This window comes from Ascidiella aspersa, chromosome 1, assembly GCF_963924565.1.
Source record: "Ascidiella aspersa chromosome 1, kaAscAspe10.2, whole genome shotgun sequence".
NCBI classification, from domain to species: domain Eukaryota; kingdom Metazoa; phylum Chordata; class Ascidiacea; order Phlebobranchia; family Ascidiidae; genus Ascidiella; species Ascidiella aspersa.
The window spans coordinates 9105822-9132989 of NC_139447.1; the positions used below are offsets into that span (position 1 = coordinate 9105822).

General features: G+C 36.9%; 3 protein-coding genes across 4 annotated transcripts; 2 read left to right on the top strand and 1 right to left on the bottom strand.

Moving 5' to 3' along the window:
* Positions 1 to 735: 735 nt before the first annotated feature.
* Positions 736 to 14107, top strand: LOC146167101 (uncharacterized). The gene is made up of 18 exons (XM_083385455.1): positions 736 to 1151; positions 1449 to 1521; positions 2085 to 2264; positions 2451 to 2532; positions 2940 to 3036; positions 3590 to 3764; positions 4054 to 4215; positions 5279 to 5499; positions 6002 to 6183; positions 6942 to 7129; positions 7469 to 7704; positions 8561 to 8803; positions 9509 to 9584; positions 10791 to 10951; positions 11347 to 11508; positions 12189 to 12423; positions 13057 to 13127; positions 13795 to 14107. Exons 1-18 carry the CDS (start codon positions 1135 to 1137, stop codon positions 14105 to 14107), a joined length of 2874 nt encoding a protein of 957 aa, XP_083241581.1. The 5' UTR covers positions 736 to 1134.
* A 2075-nt stretch (positions 14108 to 16182) lies between these two features.
* LOC146167102 (mitochondrial import inner membrane translocase subunit TIM14-like) lies at positions 16183 to 17105 on the top strand. The gene has a single exon (XM_083393012.1). The coding sequence runs from the start codon at positions 16250 to 16252 to the stop codon at positions 16586 to 16588; it is 339 nt and encodes a 112-aa protein (XP_083249138.1). The 5' UTR covers positions 16183 to 16249; the 3' UTR covers positions 16589 to 17105.
* LOC146167103 (uncharacterized) lies at positions 17074 to 26010 on the bottom strand. 2 transcript variants are annotated; one of them, XM_083392915.1, is made up of 11 exons: positions 25759 to 26010; positions 25209 to 25448; positions 24705 to 24780; positions 23336 to 23488; positions 22797 to 22917; positions 20776 to 20949; positions 20554 to 20651; positions 19946 to 20126; positions 18972 to 19195; positions 18274 to 18791; positions 17074 to 17801 (listed from the first exon to the last, which is right to left on the bottom strand). In XM_083392915.1, the coding sequence occupies exons 1-11, from the start codon at positions 25991 to 25993 to the stop codon at positions 17545 to 17547; spliced, it is 2277 nt and encodes a 758-aa protein (XP_083249041.1). In that variant the 5' UTR covers positions 25994 to 26010; the 3' UTR covers positions 17074 to 17544. The 2 variants fall into 2 exon arrangements, with proteins under 2 accessions (XP_083249041.1, XP_083248976.1); XM_083392850.1 differs by having other exon boundaries at positions 25209 to 25454.
* Positions 26011 to 27168: the final 1158 nt, after the last annotated feature.

Genomic DNA, 27168 nt, shown 5'->3' on the forward strand with positions numbered 1-27168 from the left:
ATTGTAATATAAACTAACACAAACACTCCTTCAGTCTATCAACGTGCAGGGTGTCTAATTGCTTTTTTTAAGTATAATTGCATTCGTACTTACGTGCTATGATATCTGTATTATTTTGCAAGTTACGTGCTACGCCAGATTTACTTGTGATTAGCATTTTTCTTTTCTTTTTCTTTTGGGACTCAACAGAGCAACAGAGTTAGCCTACTTACGGGTTCACACAAGAGTCTTGTGAACTTTTCTTTCTCTTCTATTAAAATAACAATATAAGTTCAATTAACTACTGATGAACAAAACAAACTGCTTTTCACTTCTTTTTCACCAAGTGCTGACAATCGACTGCACGGCGTGTAATTACTATCTGCGTTGATGGAGTGATGTTGTGGCGGGAAATTCCTCAGGCAGCTTAATTGTAGATAACTAACTTTTTCTTTGATTAACTAAATTTAAACCAAATATCCATTTAGGGAACCTTAATTACTAAATATAAAATATTTATGTTTTAGAATGAATTTTAAGTTGACTTATTATATGTTATTCCCCGCAGGCGAATAAAGATGCAATGTCCATTTAACTTTCAACGTTTTCTAATTTATTTTCGTCCCTAACAAGTTGTTGTCTAAATAGGGGAGTACCCACTTTAACTTCCTTCCTTTATGGGAAATACTCTGACCAAATGTTACTGCAGGTATTTATTTGCGTTAAGGTGCGGGTTAGCTTTTGTGTTGGGCAGGGTAAAGTATTAATGTATTTATTTTTCTAAATGACTAAAAATACGTAATATTATTTAACATTCTTTTTATCGTTGCGATTAACTGCATTGCGAATTTCGGCATACCTTATCCTGCGTTTAACTCAACATTGGTCAAAATATTTCCTTCCTTCATAAAAACGTCAGAAAGCTAATTACTAATGTCTTGGAAAAGTGTGTAAAACAAGAATCTGTTTTATTCACTTTTTAATTATTAAAAATTGAGCATGTATAAGTAAAAATTTAAAAAATGGTTTAATTAAGTACAATTTTAATGTTATGTAGTACTGTAATTTTATTAAAACTTTTGATAGTTTAACTGCTTATTCAGGTATATTTTTTATACTGTGGTGCCATCATAACTCATTTAGAAATTTTCACAAATGTCGAAAAAACGAAGGTGGGTGGTGTCTTAAATAAGGAATTAAAGACTTGACTTATTTTATTTAATTGTTTTAAGAATGCATCTCATTACCCTAAGTTAAATCAGGTAACCTGCTTAATGTTTGTTCTGTAAAATCATTTTAAAAATACTACAGTACAGTTTAAAAAATCTTGACACAAGGTCACTCATCCTAAATTTGCATTTACCTAAAAAAAATTTCTAAACAACTTTACTCATATAAGTTATTCCAAAGTGTTTTAACCAAGTTGTTTTTTAGTGAATGCCATTTAAAGATATTTTTTGTTTTATCAGAACCTATGGAAGAAACATAGGAAACATTGGCATGACTTTTACCGGAAAAACAAATGAAGAAAAAAATAAGCAAGTAAGTGTCTTCTTTAGTTATACTAACATGCGGGGCTTAATGAAATTTGAGTTGTGATTCCAAAAATATTATTTAGTTTTCATTTGTATAAATTTGAAAAAGCTTACAAAATTAAATGCATAAACCAAGTAACCTACATCATTACAGTGTTGTAAAAACTAACTCAAGTCCTAGTCATTGTCATCAATTTTGCAAGTCTATTTCCAGCTGTGTCTTTATTAAAGCAAGTCAACTTCAAATCAAATCATTGTCATCAAATTAAAAAAATGGTTAAGCAATATCTTAACGAAAAAATAACAAAAATGCAACATATTGCAAGCAAATTGTATTCCGTGTGAAAATTGAGATATATAACCCAAATTTATTTTAAAATGTTTCATGAAAACCCTAAATTTCAACCCAAGTTGTTTGACACAATGACCGATTGTCCAAGTCACTTTGTTTGTCCAAAATACTTCAAGTCATTTTGCAAAAGTGTACTTCAGTCAAGTCATTACAAGATTACAACTGCATCTTTGTTTCTGCATCTCTGTTTCGTTAATTTTGCAGTATTTGGTTTCCAGGTAAATGACTTTGTCCAATCCTGCATAGAGCAATGCAACAATACAGCTATTGATTTTGATTCAATGCTTACAAAGAAGCTAGTGACCATAGATGATGACAAAACTATTTACTGTAACCAATGTAGTCATAAAACATCACGGAAAGATCACATGTTGCAACATATCGCTCATCACTATGAAGTAATTGTGAAATTTGGTTTGTTGGGATTATACTGTATAAACTTGACTACATAGAAAAGCAATGTTTAAATTATAAGTTTTTAGCCTATCTGGGACCTTGCATTTGGGTTTTGATTTTGCTGTAAGTTATTAACAAGTGGCATTACATTTAAAGGTTTGGCGCTATTTGATTTTCTTATTTCTTAGGAATTCTGCTACACTTGCAAGTTTTGTGGTACGAAATGCACAACACAAGCTCACTTTAAAGTCCATTTAAAAAAGCATACAGGTCAGCGTTAAAACTCTGTTTCCCTTGGATCAGTGGTTCCCAACCTTTTCTGGCTCACGGCACCCATGAAAAAAATAATAGTTTGCGACGTTTCCAAGCATTATTTTTTTGTGCTTTTGTGAATTGTAATAATAAACTAAACAGGAACAACACGCATCAAATTTTCACAATGCATTAAAATATTATGCGATTTATTGTCTCTAATCACACACACACACACAAGCAGTTAAATTAAGACTAATAGGCTTGTGCCAATAAAGCAAAATTCAAATATTTAGAGAATCCCAAATATATTTGGCAGTTGGGGCCCTTGAGCATTAGAAATGGCATCCGGGTTGGGAACCACTGCCTTAGATGTTATAAAGTTTTACCTCTTGTCCTCATGTTGATTTCCTTTTAACATTCAGGCGTGCCAGAGTTCCACTGTGATCAATGCTCCTTTTCGACTTTCATCAAAGGAAGTTTGCAAAGGCACAAGGAACAAACGCACAACACAAACATAAGGTGGGTATTGTTGCTACAATGTAAAACTGCATGTTCTTATTAGGCTTAACATACATATTTAGCGCCTTTCCAAACTTTATATTTCCAAAAGCAAACATGTTTTATCTGTTTCTTATAGTGAAATGCCGCCTTTTGACCACCAAGAGCAAGCACACAATTATAACGGCAAAGTAAACATATTAAAATTTAATTTTCTGGAAAAAAATGTTACTGAGAAATAGTCTATTTTTTATTATACCAAGAATAGTCTGTATTTTATAAAATAACCAGTGAAGAAAGTGTGGCCCAAAAATTTAATTTAATTTTTCGAAAAAAATGTTACTGAGAAATAGTCTATTTTTTATTATACCAAGAATAGTCTGTATTTTATAAAATAACCAGTGAAGAAAGTGTGGCCCAAAAATTTAATTTAATTTTTCGAAAAAAATTTTACTAAGAAATAGTCAATGTTTTATCATACCAAGAATAGTCTATATTTTATAAAAATAACCAGTGAAGAAAGTGTGGCCCAAAAATTGTTTTGCTATTAAATCCTTATTTTCTGTCTTTCCAGGTATCAGTGCCAAGCTTGCACACAGAAGTTTTCCAGCTTTGATGACAAGCTTAATCACACCAAGACATGCCAATCTATTCTCGGTGGAAGCAAGCCAGGCTGGGTTAAATGTCAAGTCAACTGCGCTTGCAAGTTTGAGTGTCAAGAAATGAAGACTATGATTGGCCATGTCAAGGTTAAATGATGAAATCACTACTTTGATTGCTTAGAGTAAAATGTAGTTTGTTAGTGAACTGCAAAAAACAGTTCATTTTTCAATAAAATTACACCTCTTAAAAACTGCAAACAATATAATGAACTGAATTATCCAATTATATGAGCATATATTGTGGTCTGCATTAAACCTTCTGGCTAATGAGGAATGTTATAGGCCAGTTGTCGGTAAGATGCTCTAGTTATGCTCTTAAGAATTGTCACCTGAACAATTTGAATATGTATCTATGTTGTATTTGGATTTTTTTCAGAACGAACATGGTTACAAAGCACTGAGCTGCCCAATTTGTCCTTCAGTATTTTCTGATGCCATGACGCTAAAAGAGCACACAAGACTTCACAAAAACTACGCCTGCTGTATCTGCACGTTTGTAACCGAAAGAAAGATAGTCTTCTTAAAGCACATGTTTCAGGTGATTTTAGACTGCTTGTTTTTACTCTATGTATTACATTACAATTTGCAAAGTAGGCTTATAAAAACGGTCAGGAGCGTTTATCAGCTAACATACTTTAATTGCCATTACATCAGTAAATTAAGTTTGATTGTGGAGTAGCATATTTATATCGAAAATCTGCTTTTTGAGTTCGACAAAACCCCTAGACCTATTACACACTTTTTATGTCTGACTTAAAAAAATCAAACCAAAATAACCCAATGCCGTCCCCAAAAATGAAATGTGCAAGTTACCATAAATTAAATGTACAGGTTACCATAAATAAAAAGGGCAGTGAAATAATTAAAGATCTTAAAATTTTTGGTTATGTTTTTGAACGCAAAAGCGGAAAGTTCTAATTTTACGGCGCACTGTAAATGAGTGTGCCATTGTGATTGGTGAGTACAAATTTAAAAAGGTCAGGTCACAGATGAACATATGTGCGGCATGCATTGGCCATTGAATTGACCTGGTCCTTGATGTTGCTATTCTATGATCAAAGTAGAAACAGAAAGTTGGACGCCTCTTAATGCCGCGCTAAATCCCGGGTGGGAGAAATCGTCGCGCAGCCTTCATGTGTAAATCCCTAGAGATGCGACGCTGTCGACATACCACCAGCCATTTGCCAATCATTTACGACCTAGTCTAAGGCCGGCCTTATCTTTAAGATTTCTAATAGCACGTTTGTTATTTTTTAGAATCTTCAAGTTCCCTACACTGTGCACCGATATGTAATATAGCTTAATTATGAATCTCAAAGCCAAAAAGGTCGTGATACGTCGAAACGTCTTTATCATGTTTGCTCGACCTATTTGTTCTCATTTGTCAAGTTCTCAAACCTGGCAATTACCATGATTTCAATATTTACTTTTCTTTGGCCACGGTTAAGCTGGTTATTTTCAAAGACGAAAAATATATGTCTAGAAATTAAAAAAAAAATCGGTTCGGTTGCCGTTGAAGATAGAAAATTCATTTTTCCTCGTTTTCCGCTGCGAGGTAACAAATTTTCCAATGCCAAAATAAAAAAAACGGCCTTTTTTAGCTGCACAGCGCCAACGGCGTTACGCACCGCTGCCCGATGTGCGGCGAAACGAAGCCGTCCAAGGTCGAGTTGGAACGTCACCGCTCCCAGCATCGCGTCATCGACCCCCGAGAAGTTTCTGGAACAACAACAGAGATCTCCAAAGCAATCAGATACAAGTGTCTGCTGTGCGATTACGTCACGCCACCTAACGCCGCCTTCTCGCTGAAAAAGCACCATCGGTGAGACTCCGCGATAAATAACAGTAATTGTAAACGTGTTGTTTTGAAATAACTCGAGTCAAAGTCAAGTGATTTTAAAGTATGACCAAGTTAGGTCGCGAGCATCAAAAATGTCTCACTCTTCGAACAGTGTTTTTTATACAGCAAACATTTAAAACAAAACCAATAAAAAGCAGGCTGTTTCAAGTCTGAAAATAAATGTAAATAACCCAGTTTGATGAAAGGTTGATCAATTAAAAACACTTAAAAAAATGGTCCAAATAACTCATTTTGTTAAAGGTTTGTTGAATTACAAACTTCATTTCAAAAAGACTTAGGTCAAATCACGTAATTTAAGACTCAAATCAATTCAGTCATTACAAAACAGCGGCTTGTGTGCACATGTAAATCGTTGACTTTTGTCCTTCCCCACCGGAAAATTCGACCACGGCTCACAACTTAGTAGCCTTGACAAATCATACGACTGCTCACAAAAACACAAACCTTCATTTTTTGCCCGCAGGCGAATGCACACGACACAGAAGAGCTTTTCGTGCGCTCAATGCCCGTACAAGTGCAAAGAACGCGCCCAGCTCACACTTCACGAACGCAAGCACGCCCCTGCCCGACTCTACCTGTGCCAGGAGTGCGGCTTCTCGTGCAAGTGGCCCAGCCAGATTAGGATGCACCGACTGCGGCACGCGGGTAAGCCGTGAATCCGGGATAATCGTAAAAAACGGTGAATTATTTTTAAAAACTATCCCGTTTGTTAGCTTGCATGTGTTTAATGCATGTGGTGAGACGGTATTCTGCCGATGTTATAACTTTGTATAGGATTCATGTATCTTCGTTGACAAACGATTGTAACTGATTTCGGCTCAAAAGTATTTGACAAAATTTATGGTCATGAATAAATTTTCACAATTGTACGAAATTGAAAACACATGTAAGACGATTTTTTCACTATTTTTGGCACGAAACTAACCCTAAGGAACTGCAAATCGACTACTCAATCTTGCATAATTTGTCGACCTATTCAGGAAAAACTTTTTCTATGGGGGTAAGCGAGAAAAAAATACGAAATACCCTAATGAAAACAATTGGACAAAAAGCATGGCCAGGTTAAAAAAACAACTAGCCTGCAGTTAGTTTTAAACCAACGACTTTCTACCGACTGGTTACGCAGGTTCAGTGGGGGCTAGTAGAGAAACAACCATAAAACCTTGGTCTGCTACATCCTGTTCGGTAAACTAGCCTGCAGTGAGGTCCGACTCACAGCCTCTGGTCAAGCCGGGACCGTTGCTCTATCGACTGAGCTACGCAGGCACAGTGCAATCTAGTCGAGAAACGACCATAACACCGTTGCCTGCTGCATTCTGTTTGTACATACAACCTCATTTATTCTTCGCAATTTTTTTTTTGTCCCTTTTGAGTACACAAAATAAAATGAAGTTTTCGGACAGGCAAAAAGCTGCACAAGTGCCCAAAGTGTCCCTACGAGTCGTTTCGTCCGGAAGGCGTCACGCTTCACATGAGAAACAAGCATCCCGTCCCGCGTGAATTTCCTCGTGTGACTCCCCGTGAGCCAGACGATCACCAATCACGAGCAAACGTCGACTTTGAGAAATGCGAGGCGTCGCTTAAGACACAGGTAATTTATTTTTGTTTCCTTCAACTTTTCCGCGATTGGTGGTAGTAGGCTTTGTGAAATTCAACCAAAAGAGTCGCCTCACTGTTTGTTTTACAACCTTGCAAGTTCCACTCATACATTCGCAAACGTTGACTTAATCTCATAAGGACGTTACTGGGACTTGACTTGGGCAACTGATGACTTGGACTAGGACTTGACTTGCCAGTTTGTGCAAATTATGGCTTGACTTGGACATGTGTTTTTTACAATAACTCATATGGGACTTTTTCATTTTCAAAATCACTCAACAACACTTCTGCTTTTCAGTAAACGCCTATCGTCCGTTCATTGTCGTTTCAGGAGTCTCCTCAGTCAAACACAACAGCAGAGCCAAGCAGCGTAACAAGTTGTACAGACAAAACTCCGTCGTCCGACCACGAGACAAGAGAACTTGAGCATCTCGACCTCGACCAGCCAACAGTCTGCCTTGCAACCGACATCGACCGCTGCTTGGACCGTCTCTTGGACAACGATGAAGGAGAACCTGTGCCCCGGTTTGACGCCAACAGTCCCGAATCCTTCGAGCAGTTTGTAAGGTAGGCGTCGTCAAATTAAGGACGTCAATTGAAAGGTTACTCAATGCAGTGTTTCTTAATCAGGTGAATGGTTCAACCCAGGGTGGGTGAATAAGGGTGAACCATCAGAAATAGATGAGAGCTTGTGAAACAACCTAAGTCATTTTGTGCTGTTATATATAGACGAGATAGTTTTATCATATCTTGGGACAAGGGTGAATGAAATCTGGAGTTAGATGCTAGGGGTGAACAAAACTAAAAAAGTTTAAGAAGCACTGACTTGTACAGTAAAATTACATCGGCGCCGATATCTGATATAAGGCCGTGTAATACATTTATGTTAGATGTAAAGGTAGTGCTGACCCGATGACATTTCATATTTTAATAGAAACGTTTTACGCTTGGTGATCAGTGCAGTGGTTGTGCAAAGCATACCGAAATGAAAAAGCATACCGAAAGGTACAGAGGCCAGTTTTACTGAAAATGTGAAAAACATTTTTCATTTTTAAGGTGATTGCATTTCTGCCATATTTCGTTTAAAAATAATACCGGAGGCGAAGAATTTTCTAAACATTACAGAAAAATTAAAACTTAAAAACTCAAAGTGACCCATCTTCCTCATTTTTACCTGCTTTTTCAATTTGACCTATGTAATAAAATAAATGCCAAACTAAAATTAGCGTTTTTTTAAAGCGATCTAATTTCTTTTGTTTCATCAAAATTGAACAGTTTTTTCAGTTGACTAATTTTTGTATAGCTTGGTCTTAGTAATGACAATTTCCTCTGTGAATCGTAAACCGTAAAGTTTGCTCAACATATAAATATCGCTATTAGCGTGAAATACCGATTAAAAATGAGCTAAAAAATATTCATTTAGCGAGAACCCGGTAACAGAAGAAGAACGACCACCTACAGAGAACGACAAAGTAGAAAACGACCAAACAGCAAGCGACGGGAAGCAAAGTGTACCTTCTGCCTTGGCTTGTTTCTTCTGCGCGCACGTGGCAAGCTCCAACAACTCGCTTTACCTTCACATACGCAAGGAGCACCGGCAGCAATCCTACTCCTGTGATCTCTGTCGCTTCACCACCGGCAAGATCTCGCAGTTCATCGTGCACAGGTGATCATCGATCGGTTAAATTTGTTTTACGTTTCGGTTGCTCTTGAATTACGCCACAAATCAGGATGAAATCATGCACAAGTTATTTCTTTGTCAGTTGGTTAAATCATGTATAGGGCTTTCATGACTTTTGAACTTTGAGTCGTCCCTTGATTACAGTATACAACTATTTGTCAGTTGGTTAAAGCATGTAGGACTTTCATTGGCTGTCGAACATGGAGTCGTCCCTTACAGTATCAAACTATTTGGTACAAGTATATGTTTCAATGTGTAAACTGAATTATCTAACTCACAAAGTAACGAACCTCATGACAATTCGAGGTTTATGACAATTAGAAAAATGTCGAAGTCGCAGAAAAAATTATTGGAATAGGGGTACCATTGTATGAACGGTTTAAAATCTGCGTCGATATTAGCAGTATTTCTATTAAATCATTGTTTTTGTCGTAATGTTGATAATAATATATAAAGATTTTATTTGAAAGGCAGCACAGCATAACACTACAACCTCTAGTAATATTGGTAAATGTTTTAAAAGGTTTTATTTTATTTATGAAAACAGTCTGTTGGATTTATGTTCTTATAAAACAACTTTGCCTTTCCATTGACAGCATATAGCTATCAGCCAGTATATATATATATATATATAACCTATTGACAAAATATTTTCTCCTTTAGTTCTTTTATTGTGCTGTTTTTTCGTAGGCAATCCCACAATGGAATCGTTCTTCCGTGTTGCCCGGAAAAGAACTGTAATTATATCGCTTGTACGGCTTATCAGGTGAGAATATAGCTTCTGTACTCACTTAAGTTAAAGTGTGAGGCTTATGAATGACGTTAAAAGTATTTTTTTTTCAAGGAATGCATAAGTTAATCCTTGCTGGTTAAACGCGAAAATGCGCCTTTGTAACATCAAAACAGGCTTTAGGCCAGGGGTTCTTAACCTTTTTTCCCTTATTACCCATTTCTGTCCAGATCAAAGTCCCATTACCCAAAATCTAATTTTATCCATTTTGCTATTTTACCATACTAAAAATATAAAACAGCGTTGTTCAACAAATTATAGGTCGCTCGTCTCAACACTAACTTTAAATGCACACTTATAGCTACTGTATACTACTCCAAACAACTCCACTAAGAATACCTTCAAAAATATACACTTACAGCAAACTGATTATGAAAAAAATAGGTATGCTAGTCGTTAGCGGATACAAGAAAAATCTTACTATTACGTCACATAAAAATAAATGCGTAAATCCGGTCACAAAAATGATCACTATGACGAAACAATTGTAAAAATGACAAAATTTCCTTGTGCTTTGTTTGGTTGTTTTAAAGGGACTCAGAGCATCAAAAAAGGTGAAAGTAATAAAGCAACTTAATTACCACTTACAGCTGTGACATTGTTCGTTACAACCATCTCTAAATATTCTGGTTCATCTGATTACCCACCTGCTATCCATAGGTTAAGAACCACTGCTTTAGACGGAAGTATGTGTTTTCACCCCTTTGTTGTTCACTGTTTAAAATTAAGAAGTGTTTTCCTTGTTATATTTGGCTCAACTTAATAAATAGCAGGGACACAAAATCGCTGATTTTTAATGACTTGTGTTGAAATAAGCTTTTTTTTGGAGAATTATGTTTTTTTTTTGTTTTTTTGGCACATAAAACAAATTAATCGTTAAATGTTAGGAATTGCTTATAATCAGACGAGTTTGCAAATTTTAAAAGATTAACGTTTTGTTTTTATGACAAGGACTTGACTTTAAGTGTTGACTAGCTCCAATTATCATTTGACTGGGACTTGACTTGTTTTATTTAGAAAGACGTTCCTTGGAATTAAGCTATTTGACAAAATACTTGACTAGGACTTGACTTTCTTATTTAAAAGAGTTACGAATGACTTACGTTAAATTCAAGTCATTTTAAAACGACTTGTTTACAACACTGTGTTCTAGTGACTTGAACTCCCTGTTTTTCTCCCCAGCTTCGCTTACACGCCCTTAAGCACGTGACCACTCACAAGTTCAAGTGCTCAAAGTGCCCCTTTGCCGCAAGGTGGCGCAACCAGCTGCGTCTCCACGTGATGAAAGCGCACGCGGTTCGGAAGATGCACCGATGTCCGCACTGCGACTATTCATGTTACAGGTCGGTTAAAGAAGTGATATTGGCAGATCATTTGTCGTTTTAAAACAAAGGCAAGTGTTTTTACCTTCACAAAACTATATTTTGAAATATCGTTATAATTGTTGTATGCAATTAGAGTAAAAAATGGTCTATGGTTTTTGTGTTGTATCTATTTGATGTTTTTTTACTTTCAACCCTAACCTCATATAAAAAAAAATAAAATAAAAGCGGATGGACAACCAAGGCACCCGAGAATGGTGACGTCAAACGTTGGTGAAAACATTACTAAACGAAACAATAGTCACTTTCCTGAAAACAAATATCTCGCAAAAATCGACACCAAAGCGGCATCGCTAATCGTTAAACATCATTCGCAATTAATACGCTTTAAAGTACTAATATTGGTCGCCTTTCAGGTCTGACGTTTTGAGGTCGCACCTCAGTCAACGTCACTCCGACGACCGGCCGCACAAGTGCGCCACGTGCGGATTCGCCGCTAAGGTCGAGCGCTCCCTGCGAATCCACATGGTGTCGCACCGGAGCGAGCGGCCGCACACGTGCGAGACTTGTGGAAAGAGGTAAGTTTTTTTGACTTGTCAAAAATATTCGAAATTCGTTAGGTTAAAAATTATTTAAGTCAAAATCGTTTACAAAAACAACAAACATCAGAGGTAAGTTATAAGGCTTGCAGCCAATTCACGGTTTAAATCCTATAGGATTATAACGCACCGCATTCTCAAAGTTTTTGGTTTCAGTGTCTGTTAAAACAAGTGGCGGTACTTTGTTGATCAGTGTGCCTTCAAAATAGGAATGTATTGGTTTAAAGGATTATAGTTTGATTTTCTTGGGACTAATTTTTTAGAGATGAAGTCATAAAACACGTAGATTTAGAGAGCCTACTGTTTTCGGTCCAACTATGTGAAAGAAGGCGCCAACCATTTTTATCAATTTTACTGTTTAAAAAAAGTCATTCCATCTTTCATTTTATACACCATCAATTTTATTAGGATTTCGTGTACCCCCTAAAGCTATCCCAAGGGGTCCACATGTGATTTTTCCTCATCAAAAGCACTTTTTTTTACAAAACAGCAGGTAATAATTTCAAAACACAACACTGCAAAGTTTTATGATTTAGTATAGCAAAAATGTAAAGTTGCTATTTACCAATTTCAAATGCAGTTTATTTCTAATATAGACACAAGGTATGAAGTCTAACATTCCAATTTTTCTAGTTTTTACTTCTATTTTACTTCCGCAGCTTCAAATCGCGCCAGGTTCTCGTCAACCACGAGCGTAGCCACGCGAGGGTGCCCTCGCACAGCTGTCCCTTCTGTAAGTTCAGGTGCGATGAGACGACCAACTTCGAGAACCACCACCGGCGCCATCTCAGGGAGTTCGCAGCCCTGCCCTTCCGATGTCCCCTCTGCCCCTACGCGGCCAAGTCGGTCCGGACGCTGGGGGCGCACAAGAGGCGACGCCACCCCGGAATAAAGGTTGAATTTATAGGTTTTTCTTTCTTTTTTTTTTGGGGGGGGGGGGGGGTTAGGATTATTTTTTTAAGGTTATTACTGTTTAAAGGAGTTGTTAGTTTGATAATTAATGTTTTCACACACTTTTGCTTGTACTTTAAACCTGCGATCTGTGCACAAGTTTTTTTTAGGATTTTTGGGATTGTTCAATTTCATTTTTTTGATGTTATGATTATTACGTTTTTAAAGAGTTGTTAATTTGTTTTTGTTTTCATTCACGTTTCCTCGTACGGTGAACCTGCAATTTGTGCACAAACTTATACGACTACTAAAACTTATGCAATTTAATAGGCAGCGTTTATTCGTAAGTTAATTTAGTAAAAAAAAACGGTGTTCAGGTTTTTACCTAGAAAAGCAGATGTTATCAAGAGTTTGAAGAAGACAATGTGCGTTTTTTTCCTAATTACGCTTATAGTGTGAGTTACTAGAACTAAAAGAGCGCAAATTTGCCTAGGTTTTACGAGTAGTATAAGTTTGTGCACAAATCGCAGGCCCAAAGTACAAGCAAAAGTGGGTGAAAACAGAAAAAAAATCTTTAAAATATCTTTACGTTGAACTAAAAGGGCGCAAAATGTAAGACTTGTTTTTGTTTTACAGGTGCTACAATCTAACGAAACTGTACAACAATCTAAGGTGCCCGTTGCACAAACAACTTCTTCTTATCCACTGTACGTTCACTATTATCTGTAATATTTTTTATTTTCGGCTTTTTATTGCACAAAGGCTCAAATTTGGTTTAGAGATTAACGCGAGTCTTGTTTAGTGTAACTTAAGAAATATCCTTATAGTGATTTTCTACGGCAAGAGTAAACCCAGCATAGAAATCAAAGCATAACAAACAAACAAACAAACAATATAAGGTTTCACTTATAGTCAAAACACACCATAATTACAAATCAATTTTGAAATACGGTTGAGATTTTTTACTTTGTCGCAGTACTTTAGTTTTACCAGTTCTCGTCTAATTATTTACATACGGTATACCAACTTTTCCTAATTACTAAATAAAGTTTGAAATCGTCAATTTTTAAAAATATCAATTTTTTTACCAAAACCGACTAACTGGGGAAAAGATTTTCGGAAGTTTCTTTAAACTTTATTTTAATAACTAGAAAGAATTTCGTACATGTGGTTAATTCAAAAATCCCGCTGGCACGCTTCTATAGGCTACCGCATTTTGTATGAGACGATACATTGAAGTACTACGCGTGCTGAGAACTTACAACGCATAAGCAATTCCACCTTTTTTTCGAACGGAAGCAACAAACCAAAAAAATCTTTTATATCGTGGCCGCAACAAAAAAAATCGCCTTAACCGTCCTACTGTATTTTTAGACCAACTACGAACACAAGCGACCCACTTGTCGAAGCTTTTGAGGCCGCCAGTTATCTGCCATCACTACCCAGCGTGGAAGCACTTAGCCAGGCTCCTTTGTCGTCCCTCGTGGACAACCAACTAGACGCCACTGGCCAACAGCAATCGTTTTGCGCCATGCTACTGTCAGACAACAACGAATTCGACATCACGATGCCACTTGCTGCAAGCCATGACCTCTTCATGGGCCCGGACGGCGTGACCGATTTTCCTGATGAGGTCTTTTCCGGCGTCTGCACACCGAACGTATCGCCCTACGAGTACCGCCAATAAAATTGTATTGCTTTTTTGTGTTTGTTGAAAGTAAAGGAAAATGTTTTAGGTTGTAGTGATACGAGCTCTTAGTTAGCCAATGTTGTAATGTATTGCTTGTATTTAATACAGTGAACAACAGAAGGTTGCATAGATTAAGGAAAATATTAGTGAAGTAACAGAGGGTGGGAATTTATACAATACGCTTAAAAAATGGTTAAAAGTAAGTCTAAGAATAAAGAAAAACCTGAAGAATAAATTGCGATGTGTAATTCCAGTAAGGTTAGGGTTAGGTATCGCGGTGAAGTCATTGTGGTTAGATTATTTTTGGGGAAAGGAGAGGTTGGGTAGCTGACGAGCGAAAATTCATGATTTCAGGTATGAAACAATTACAACGAGCTTTAAACGCACGCTGAAAAAAGTTAAAAATGAGAAATACTCGGGAGTCACAAGCCAACATTGCTTGGTTGGATGTTTTACAAAGGCCATGGAGCGTTGCCAGGTCGCCGCGGGAAAAACAACTCTAAGAAAGAGTTATAAAATGAAAGCTTTTAATATTTTAAAAGAAATACCGGTCTAATCAAAAAAATTAGAGCTGGCTTCGCTCGCCCGCCCAGATTTTTTAAGGTGTACAGGTGCGCCGTAAGGTAAAAATAATTAAAAACTCTGCTCTGTTACGGTTGCGCAGCTATTTTCTTTTCTGTGCGCATTGCGCAACAACAATCAAATTGGAAACATAAATTTAATAACAAAAAGTTGGCCAAATGTTAAGCTGTCCCATAGTCAAACCTCAAAGTAGATTTACATTTCAAAAATCACGTTTTATCTCAGGACATTTTAAGTTATAAAATAAAGGTAATACTGGTTAATGTAGGAAATAAAAATTCTACGTAGATCGTGTGTTGCCGTCGACGATACGAAAAAGGGGTTTCTCTGACGGGGCTGCCCAGGATTTACTCGCAGCATGACGAAATATGCTGCAAAGTGTTTACTTTATTAGTAGGCTATATTATACGTTGTTTTACTTTTTGTTTTTTGAGGTAGGACAGTTCAATCTCGTGTGATTCTTATAATAAAATTTTCCATCCCTATTATTACTATATTTGGCGGTGGTCTAGACTCTTACAATCCTACCACAACGAACATTATTCGAGTTGAGCGCGGGTTAGAGGGGTAACACTAATTTACGGAATGATGAATGGTCGGAATAGTCGGAACGCTCATTAATTTACGGAATGGTCGGAATTGTCGGAGTGGAATGAATAGGGCCGAAACTAATTTGATGAATGGTCGGAACGGAATGAACTGTCGGAATGGAATGAATGACGCTGTAGGAGCAGAATGAACTGTCGGAATGAAATGAACGAAGCTGCAGGAACAGAATGAACTGTCGGAATAGAATGAACTGTCGGAATGAGATGAACGAAGCTTTCCGACAGTTCATTCTGTTCATACAGCTTAGTTCATTTCATTCCGAAAGATCATTCCAAACCCTAACCTAACCCCAACCCTAGCCCTACCAGCTTCATTCATCTCATTCCGACAGTTCATTCTGTTCCTAAAGCTTCGTTCATTTCATTCCGACAGTTCATTCTGTTCCTACAGCTTCGTTCTTTTCATTCCGACAGTTAATTCCGTTCCGACCATTCATCAAATTAGTTTCGGCCCTATTCATTCCATTCCAACCAATCCGTAAATTAGTGAGTGTTCCGACCATTCAGCATTCCGTAAATTAGTTTTACCCGGTTAGAGTTTGGGTATAGGTCAAGCATTATCATTAAATAATAATACTTGACTCCCCTCTCCCCCCACACCCTAATCCAAATATTGTGCGTTGCTTTAAGAATTCTTCCAACGCTGTGGTATGATTCTAGACTAGCCACCAAACCCTAACCCAAATAATGTTCGGTATGGTAGGATTCTTGTCCAGCACCCATTACCCCAGTCTGCATTCTGTGGCAGGTGCACATCTAAATAGGTATATTTCGCACTTATACATAGAAAAAAGGTAGGATTTTCAACATAAGGTATGCAGAAATACATGATTGCACATCGTGCACCTGCAATTATTTTTACTATATTTTTTTAACAGAAAAACACCAAATAAGTTTGGCCTGGTGTGTCGATCAATAATAACATTCTTAGGAAAATATATTTATTGAAATGGCAACCACGATGATAATCGTTGGCCTAGGAATTGCTGGTGCATCTATGGCAGCCAGAGCAGTTTTAAGGTCATCTGGACCCATGGCAAGACAAATGGAGGAATCTTTCAAACAGCTCAGCAAAATGGACTACAAATACTACAGAGGAGGATTTGAACCCAAAATGACAAAGCGAGAAGCCGCCCTTATCCTCGGAGTCAATCCCGGTGCCAATCAGAAGAAGTTTCGGACTGCACATAGAAATATTATGTTGCTTAATCACCCCGATAAAGGGGGTTCGCCGTACATTGCGGCCAAGATAAACCAAGCGAAAGACATGCTCGAAAGTGGAAAGTAACACACTTTTACCTTTGTTTTGTTTTTTGTTGTCTTTTATGTTTGTAATAAAATCGAACAGTTTTTGCGAATTTGTTTAGTCATCTCTGTCATTCATGAAAAATGATTAATTTCTCAGGCAACATTATTTTAACTATGAACAGGAACAGTTATTACAATTTCTTAATTGGTTGGTCTTGTTCACACTAAATACAGAAAACTTCTGCGGAGCATAGTAGGACAATAGGTAACAAATTTTGTACTGCATAAAACTTGTGGAAGTTTTAAGACTCCTTATTTTTTTTAATTGTTTTTATAACAGTTTCTGTTATATTCAATACTGTCTTAAAGTTATTTTGCTATATGAACCTCTTCGCACTCCTATGTAGTATATGTGAAGACCGAAATTTTTTTAAGTTTAATGCAATTAACAAACTATTTTAGATTCAACCGACTAGTTGTGCTGTTTAAATTCATTCTATTTATTTTTCTGGTTTCTTAGTTTGTTTGCTCCACGAAATAAAATATCCACAATTGTTTATTTTCGATAACACAACAGAATTTTGACACATAGTAGTGCGGTTTAAAACAGAACTGTCTGATCATTGGTGTCTTATATTTTTAGCGAAAAAACAAAGTTTATCATTGGTGTCTTATATTTTTAGCGAAAAAACAAAGTTTTAGGTTGACCGTGAGTTGAAATAGTTTCTCCCAAATTAGTCAAGCAAGCATTTGCAGCATCAATCCGTTGTCCAAGATAAAATTTACAGAAATGTGCAGCTGAGGTCTTCCAAAGCATGCAGAAAGAAAATTAGATTACTCCAATTGGCAAAACAACCTCGATTTCAAAGTGAAACGACACAAGTGGCAGATGCATTCTCGACAATAGTAGATATACATAAAATCCTTAATCATCTACCAGTTTTTGCTGTCACATATGACAATAGGCTACAAGCCAATCCCAAGTTTGCTTGTCATCTATTGTGGGGGAGGTGGTGGGGGAGCAGGCGGTGCCATTCCATATCCGCCCATCATTCCCATTCCATAATCCATTCCGCTCCCGTCTTGTCCGCCAGGTGGGGGAGGGGGCACTGGTCCAGGGCCGGTCGGCATGGGTGGCGGAACAGGTCCAGGGGGCATTCCCCACATCCCCATACCCCCGTAGCCAGGCATGCCATAGCCCATTCCAGGACCACCCATACCACTGTTATCCATACCAGGCATCATTCCTGGACCTAGGGGTAAATACAGTACATTTTTAAGCTAAGTAACCAATTTTCAACTTAATAATTTTATGTAGACAACAAAAAGTGCTCGGGGTACAAAAACAGCCTTTTAAAAATACACTGATAATAAAAAAAATAAATAATTTGATTATTGCATTATTTTTTCACTTTTTGATGATATTATGTTAGTCTTACAATTTCTCATTATTTAGAAAAATCTAACCATTAAAACTGCATTACAAGGAAAAGACAGATGTGTCCATCTAAAAAACTGCTATAGGCATTTCAGCTACTTTATAAAAAAATAGGTTCGAGAATTTACAAAGAGATTGGATGGACCGCTGGCGTCCAATAAATACACAGGTTAGATAACCGATTTCATTTAGCATTTCAAGTAATTGTTTGATTTGTGATTAATTTTACAAAAGTTTCGTGTAACTCTTAAAAATATACAAGAGGGTTTCTACTGAAAAAGACAAACCTTGATTGTTTGACGCATTTTGATCTCCAGACTTTGCGGCTGGGTCGGGACCCCAGCTGGCTTGCCACGACCCCGAAGAAGGTGGGGGAGGGGGTTGAGCGGCGCTGCCTGGGGGTGGGGGGAGTGGTTGGTTGTAGAAGTTGCCCCCAGAGTTCTGATCCATGTAACCACCATTGCCGGAACCTCCACCACTACCCCCGCCATACATATTTCCACCCATGGGACCCCCACCCATCATGTTATTGCTATCGCCTGGGGGTCCACCCCAGTTTTGAGGCATGTTCCCTTCACCAGGGGGGTTATCACCCCCATTACCACCTCCACTGTTGCTGCCCCCAGCACCCGGGGGTCCCGGCATGTTGTTGTTGTTAAAGCCCCCGGGGTTGTTGCCATAAGGTCCCTGTGGAGGGGGACCCCACTGGTTGGGGCCACCACCTTGTGGTCCAAAAGGCCCGGGCTGCATCCATGGGGGAGGCGGGCCGCCTTGGTTCATCATTGGAGGGCCACCAGGCATATTTCTAAAAAAAACGCGCAATCATTAAACGTTACACTTATCCAGTAATTTATTAAAAAAGCTTGAGGCCCCCCAAACTAGATTTTTTGAAGAAAAAGAGGTATTGCTAAACTGGTGTATTATTTCCAATAAATAAAAAAGGCTTATTATTAGGAATTTTAAACAATAAAACAATGGTACTTACCCTCCACCCCTGGGTCCTCCAAATCTTGGACGTTGTCCAGGCGGTCCACCGAATCTGGGTGGACCCCTTGGCCCACCTCCCATCCAGGGGCGGTTGCCCCCTCCGCCGAATCGGCTTGGGTTTCCTTGAAAGCCACCCCTGCCCCCTCGGTTGGCACCGGGGCCCCCTCCCTGGTTGTGAGATGGGGGAGGCCCCTCACCCAGTTCAGCCATCAGAGACATGTACTGCAGAAAATAAAGAAAAAATAAGATGCTTTTCTGCTGATTTTTGTTGTGTTTAATGTGTTTAAAAAGTGTAATTGTTTAAAGGGCTTTTGATCCACTTTTTCCATGTCTCACACAAAGGAGTACTGCCAAGCTCAAAGTACACCAGTCAGATCATTCCGAATGAGAAAAACATTCACTAAATAATTGAATTAAGGAATTAAGCAGCAAACTTAAACACTATTAATGAAAAAAAAAGCAAAAATATCTAAATGAAAACAACTACAATATTTAATACTTGTCTTGTGCTGTATTTAAAACAAAACAAAATATTTCTTTCAAAAAACATTTAAAAGACAAGTCACACAAAACTTGTCTAATACCCAACCACGGATGTTCAATATTTGCCATTAATTTTGATTAGTATTGCAATCTGATGCCAAATGATGTCATTACTATGTTTACAGGCAAAATAGATGAAATTGAAGCGTTTAGAGGTATTTTTAAGGCAATTACGTCACCACTTGCATTATTGTTGAGAAGTTTACTGTCTCCAATTTTATACAATTTTTCAAAAAATTATCTATCTAGGTAGAAATCGCTGCATAGGAGCCTTATCATGGCTGGAATTGCTAAATAATTTGGTATCGGATAGACACTGGTACCACCAGCCAAATTCCGATAGTACCACTTGACATTGGCTATCAGTTCCGATCAAATACTGTATTATCATGCATTCCTATACACAATAACAATGTTCAGAGACAATACCTCACTATCCATTTTTGCTCGGTCCACTCCTGGACCCCCAGGACCTCCCATTCCTTGCTGGAGGTTTTCACTCGGATGCATTCCTCTGCAGTCCTGGGCGAGATGACCTCTACCCCCGCACTTGGTGCAAACTGTTGTGTTTGTGATCGTCTGGTTTTCCGGCTTCAGCCAGGCTCGTTCCCTAAAAGAGAAGACTTTAATTTCGAGGCACGTTCAAAATATATAGGCTGTCCTTTTATTTACTAAAATCAAATCAACACTTTGTTGTTTACAAACGTTTTGGCAATATCTCATGCCATGTAAAGTCTGTAAACAACAAAATGTAGATTCTATCAAATATTATGACTTTAGTATTTTTAATGTGCGTTTATTTTTTTAAATTCCATGAGATTTTAAATCGTTATCAATGGAAGCAGTTACCAACAAATAAGAGAATCACATTGCTTGCCAGTTGTAAATAAATTCAATTTTCGTTTTTACAGGTCTTACATTTAGAGATGAAGTTTGTAGATTTACAAGGCAGAGTTGGTCTTAAATTTCAACACTATTAATATTGTCAATATGCTAATGTAGTATTAACAGGCAAATTTATAATAAACAAAACATACTTTGGCATTAGATCCTCTCTTAATGTTCCATTTAGCTTGGCCAGCTCCATGAGTTGCAGTTTTCTGAGGTCATTGTCTTCTTCTGGTTGTTCAATGCCCTAAAACAAAAACAGATTATGAAAATTAATCAAAATATTGTAATCATTATGTAGCAATGCGTTTAAAATATAAATATTGTTAAACTGGCTGTATTTTTTCCATGTAGTTTGAGTAAATCCTTACCTGCTTTATAATAGCCTGAATTTCCAGGACAGCTCTCTGCACATTTTCAACTGAAGTTGAAGAAACCAGGGCATGGAGAGGTTCATCTTCACCAGGAAGAGGTTGGCCGTCTTTACGGCCGATCTTGCCTTCCTTAACTGATCCTTTGCCTCTGATCATGATCTTGCAGTTGCTCTATGACACAGGATTAGATTGCAGAAAGCATACAAAACACACAGGATTGCAGAAGCATACAAAGCTTAGTATTAGGGATATGTTCGATACTTGATATTTCATTTTGATACCAATACCTGATATTTTGAGCATAAAAATGTGACGGCATTACTATGGTCATTGGTCAAATAGGCAAAATTGCTTAAATTGCAAAGTTCAATTATAATGATCAAAGGCCCGTTTATACTACAGCTGCGCTAGGGTTGTAACTTGTAAAGGGGTGGGGAATTTTGAAGGACCCGGAAATAATGGGAATTTTCGAATTTGGCATTTATTATGTTTAAAACCTTTGTTAAATATTTCATGAACCAGAAAAAAATATTAAAAACCTATCTTGAGTATTTCTAGACGAGCAGGAGGAGATGCTGACCGGCAGCAACTAGTACAACAACTTTGTAACTACAACAAATTTTAAAAGATTTAGCTATCGTAAGCTAGGGTAAAAAAACAGATTGGTAATGATTAAGGCGATTATTTTTTGACATGTCAAAATTGACACGTTAGGTCAAAATTTGTCAAAGATGTTAAAAGTCAAAATCAATTAAAAATGCACATATATTGTTTAGTAAATTGAAAAAAACTCTTGTCAACTGTTCAAATCTATCGAAAATTTAGTTTTGAGTTATATTTAACAACATTTTAACTGTATTGTGTCTTCATTAGAGCAATATAGGATATATGCGAGCTTGCAGAATAGTTTATCGCATTAGGCTCATCTAGACCTTTGTTTGCATTATAGTTGTTCATCTCTGATTTGGACGAATGAAACAGTATTTGCTGTATTTTTCGCTTGTGATTTGCAATTATCCATTTGCTAGTTCAATAACTAGATCTTTGTTAATTTTTTGAAATTATTTTCTACGTTGTGGGCCTTTTTCAACTGTTTACACAACTTTTGTCTATAATAACCAGTGTATTGTTTGTTTGTCTTGTTAAAATGACAAAATAACAATAATCATTTTCATGAGTTTTGCATAAACTCAAAAAAATATTTGATTGGTGTTTGACCGGTATAATCACTAAAACATCTAAAACTTGTGGTTGACGAGTGACGACGTCAAGACACTAATGCAGTCCAAGCAAAAAGATGTTGTTTAAATCAATATATTTCTAATAGGTCAAAATTTATCATTTTTAGGTCAAAAAATAATCTCTCTAGTGATGATTCATTTTTGCAGTTAATAAACTAAACCATGTGTTTGGGTGTTCTTAAGTATTTTAGTTATACATAATACTTTTAATCTGAACAGTATAAAGCCGTTATTTTCTGTTTCAATTTCAAACTAAGATTGTTTTAAAAGTTTCCATAAATTTCGCAAAATTCTTGTTAATTACCCTAATTTTCATGGAAAGTTTCGGCTCTGAAAATTCCTGGGAATTTTGCAACCCTAAGCTGCGTTGAGCGTAAAATTGTGATTGGACTATGGCTGCAGAACCGTTTAAGTAAACTCACTTTCACGCTTCAATAGCAATTAAGCAAAGCATAAAAATAGCTCTAAAGCTTAGGATTTTTTTTAGCTGCAAGGAGTTTAGGTTTAATAAATTGTGAAACGCTAGGCACAATAGAAATTAAATGTACATAACACTTTGGTCACCTCAACTGTAGTGTAAATAGGCCTTTAATGATATTAGACCGAATTAGCTTTTGCGCTAAGACTTTTAATCTTCAAATTTATCTGTAAGATTTTCTTGGAAATTTGTCTTATGTAGAAAACCCTAGCTTGGATCGCAGAACCTTACGTTATTCACAAATAAGTTTAGCATCAGATAGGCTGTGATACCACTCAGAAGCAACATATATTATATACCTCTTTTTCAATTTTCTTGAGGGTATTTCCTCTTGGGCCGATAAGCAATCCGACAAAGTTTATGTTGGGGTTAATTTCTGTGGGAATCATCACTCGCTCACTGATTCTCTGCAACATCGGCCTGAAGAAAGAATAAATAAGGTTTGTGCACTGGTCTTCAGTTAAATGTTTTAGACACAACAGTTCAGCAAAGATATGTCCCATAACAGCAGCAAAGATATGTCCCATAATATTGGATCAGAGGCATTACCTGTTATCAAGTGATATTATATCGGTAAACAACTGAAACTAGATAGTGTTCTTGTTCAACATCAAATTTATTATTGGCGAATTCAAGTTATTGCAATATTTCTTCCTCAAAAAGAAAATGTTTAAGAAAATCAGAAATTAACAGTCGTAAAACACCTCGGCTTTGAAACACAAAAGCAAAGATTTCAATCATGACTTGATTTAGTATAATAGGATCGGACCGCTGTTTTAAAGTCAAAAATATAGTTCAAGAAAAAAACAAATATTAGGCATCAGACACCCCTACATACTTGTAGTCAACTGGTGGTTTGTAATCGGAATTGATTTCCTGCATGTGTTGTATATGTTTGTGGCGCTCTTCTTCCAATCTCTTCCTCGTACGATACTCTCGCGTGTTCATCCTTTTGCCCTCACCATTGTAAATCGGCTCTGGTGATGGAGATCTGAAATAGAAAGAATTGAGAGGTTAATAACAATCTAACAACTAAACAAGACTTTGAGATTGAAAAGCAGTGGCATTTACTTTGAACACAGTGAAAACGCAAACATTTTGGATAAGTGCAACAGTTGTCAGAACCAATAAACTCTCTTTCTAATATTTTTTTAGACAAATATGATATTAGACATCATATTGTGAACACAATGGTTGGGATAAACATAGGTGAGGGAGGGTATCATATACACACTGCAGTGTTTACTAAAAGGAGGGTTTTTGGTTGGGCATAAATAAAGTCTTGAGCATGATTTTGGGAGAACAAGCATGATAAGATACATTTCATATATCACACAAACATTTCGCATTTTAACTAACAAATACTTTAAAAGCAAAAAGTTAGGTAAATGGTTAAAAGAGCCTGCAACAGAATTAAGTCAAGCCTGAAACTTGATTAAATTTGTTTGTTAGTTTTTGCCTGTTGCTGCAAAGAGGACAAAATTTGATTAGGGTTAGAGATTAAAAGGTGTTTTGAAAGACAGTTCTCAGATAAATAATCTAATCGTCTTGGAATTTGCTTCAGGGATTACCATTGGATTATTATATTTGGGCTTTATTAACTTCTTGAAATAAGTATGTACTTTAATAACAGCTCTATACCATAGACTATTTGAACGTAATACCATTTAATATAGTATTTAATAACTGCACTTTGTGTGTTTTTCAAATTGGTTCTTAAAATATATGCACTAACATAGCTGTTTACAGTTATATAAAAACTATTAATGAATAATAAAACCCATCAAGTATAGATATTATTTAATGCTATTAGATTGACATTTAGATGCTTACATGAAATGTTTTAACTATTTGCAGAGGTTTTAAACTTTTAAAATATGATATAGAAACACCAATAATAAATTAGAATGTAACCCATTTGACCGTATGTTTAACTTTTTTTTGAATTAATTTAAAATTACAAGTACTATTAGTTTCTATAATAACTTACAAGTATTAGGGTGACCACAGAAATTTTTGAACCTTTGAACCAAAAAAAAATAGTTCTGACGACAAGTCAATAATTTGTTTAAAGAGAAGCAAGTTATTTCTATGACCACCCTTTTTGTATAAAAATGAACAATTAAAAATGATTGGACAAAACCAAACGCCTCCATTCTTTAAAGGCAGGGTGGTGATTGTTTGCCTCAAAATACTGCACTTCAAACCTGTCCTCTGGATTCGGTGGAATTCCTAGATCTCCAGACTTGAGTTTTCGTGTTATGTCTTCTATCTGTAGCTGGACTGTTTATTTTGGGGTTAAAAGGAAAAAGGAGGAAAACAGGTGTCAATAAACGAGCACACAAAATTTACACATCATAGAATTTTAAATGTTGTAAGCGATATCAGCCTTAAAGCAAAATGTTAAGAAAGAAAAACTTGATAAAACTAAGAACATATTATACTTAGGTTCAAGTGATTTAAATGGGCTGACTAATTTGTACTCTACTGCTTAACAACTTAGGGAAAATACAAAATATCTTTTAAGAGGTCTTTGTAAGTCAAGTCACTCTTGTCGACCAAATTTGGCCACAATTTAAACGCTGCCCAGTGTGAAGTCCTGGAGGCCATTCCCAGTGACGCTAAAGACAGACTTACCTTATTAAGAGCATCCTATTGCTGCCCTAAAACACAATAACAACACAAACAGCTGTATATCTCAGTTTCCTCACCTATATAAGCTTTCTGCTGCTGTGGCGTCAAATTTGCCGAAACGGCAGCCGGCATTCCAGGAATCTCCGTCTTCTCGTTTCCCCAACGGCTTCGTCTCTTTTTCGTTCTTCCGCGATCTTCTGAGCGAGCCTGTTGCTGCTGCGGGGGAGCAGGGGGCTTTTGTTGTTGGGGGGGTGCTTGTTGCTGTGGGGGAGGGGGTGGCACTTCGTTCCAACCACCTGCACTTCCATTGTCACCTCCTGAAGCTATTAGAATTAGAAACTGAAATCAGCTCGGGGCATACATAAATCAGAGTAAAAATTTTGTTTGAAAAGAATGTTGGCGCTGGTCTATAATCTTACCACTTGTGTCTTTACACTAATACAACAAGATGTCAAAATTGAAATTGCAAGGAAGAAATAAATCTGGGAGAAACAAATAATAATTATATTTAATATATCCAAACTCTGAACTCACACCCTAACCCAAATAATGTTAGTAATATACGCCTGGACAAATATGTGGTAGGATTCTACACCAGCGACAGAACGTTAGCTTAAATAAGTTTACCTTTTTTAAGCTGAGCTAATTTAGCTAAATTAGCTGCAGCAGCCTGTGCAGCCTTTAGAGCGATAGTTGCGCTGTTGCCACTCGCTTCTGGAGCAGACGGCTTTTTGTGGCTTGGTTCATCGTTATAACTTCTCGGTGGAGATGATGAAAACTGGCGTTTGGATCCGATGGCCTTGTTGCGCGTCCCAAGTGGAATGGCATTGGCGCCCGTGAATCCAGATGACTGGCGTGGCATTGGAAAGTTTGCAAATTTTACACACTGAGCAAAGCACGAGACACAAAAAGAAAAAAATTGTAAGTAAAGTTTCACAAAGATGAATTCAAAGTAATTGATGCCTTTGGCTCACAGAATTGAAACATTAAATTATCCTATAGCTTTATATTCTTTTGTATAAGTTACCCACCCTGATCAACTTTTTAACCACGTTTAGAATGTTTTTATGTTGGAGTAAAAACAAATTGCAAATTACATTTTTAATTGTGATTAATTATAACATGGGAATGCTATGATTAATTCTAAATATACTGATCCCAGATCACTAAGTATTAGCAATGCCGCTGCTGTAGTACCCGCGTCGTGTAATGTTCATGTTGGTTGTTGGGATGTTACTAAGCTTAAATAAACGCAACAACAGTGGGTATTTTACATTCGAACCTAATAATGCAATATAACATAAGTTAAAACACTTTTAACGTTGGAGTTGTTGATCTCCTTGGAAGTAAAAACGTCACACGCGCAACGGAAAAGCCCACAATGCATTTCGCGGCAATGGCGCATTGCACTATAGAATACTTATCACTGTCGAGAAAACAGCATATAAGTAAATTATTCGACATAGCCTAATACGGCAAATAACCTGGAGAAAAACTATTTCGCTATAACTTTTTGAACAAAGTGTTCCTATTGTAAGCGCACCTTGTTAGGAGTCGAACCGTTTGACTTGTCCGGTTCGCGGTACGGTTCGGGAGGTTATAATCTCTTTGGGTTCGGGTTGAAGGTTTTTAGATTCGGTTTGTTTGTTTGCGGTTTTGGCGAAAATAAATTTAAAGGCGCCGGTTCAGCTTCGGTTCGACGATGGCCCTGCGAAGCATTTTTAATGTGTTGACGTATGTCATTGTAGCTTCCTGTGACATAAGACGCGTCAAATGCAAAAAGCCGCTCTTCCGCCATAAGACTCAAATGCTTTGCAATATTTTGCTGACATTGTTTATTCAAAAAAGCTTATAACTTGTCTTAATAAGAGTCGAATCTATTTCTGTGAATCACAATCACTAGCTAATTAAAGAACATTCAGCCTACCATACCGCACAAATAGCTTTCTAGTATAACTCTTTTAATATTATCTCTTTTCTGACTTCCTATTTATGATATAACTAACTAGCTTAGAATAAATAGGTTAACGTTGTTTA

Bases quoted from the DNA above. Each gene is read 5' to 3' on its own strand.
- LOC146167101 (XM_083385455.1), top strand. The intron at 2,265-2,450 runs GTAATTGTGAAA...CTTATTTCTTAG, and splicing joins ATATCGCTCATCACTATGAA to GAATTCTGCTACACTTGCAA. The intron at 3,765-4,053 runs GTTAAATGATGA...GATTTTTTTCAG, and splicing joins CTATGATTGGCCATGTCAAG to AACGAACATGGTTACAAAGC.
- LOC146167102 (XM_083393012.1), top strand. From the start codon at position 16,250: ATGGCAACCACGATGATAATCGTTGGCCTAGGAATTGCTGGTGCATCT.
- LOC146167103 (XM_083392850.1), bottom strand. From the start codon at position 25,993: ATGCCACGCCAGTCATCTGGATTCACGGGCGCCAATGCCATTCCACTT. The intron at 20,127-20,553 runs GTATGTTTTGTT...CTTCTCTTTTAG, and splicing joins AGAGAGGATCTAATGCCAAA to GGAACGAGCCTGGCTGAAGC. The intron at 17,802-18,273 runs GTTTGTCTTTTT...ATTTACCCCTAG, and splicing joins AAATGCGTCAAACAATCAAG to GTCCAGGAATGATGCCTGGT.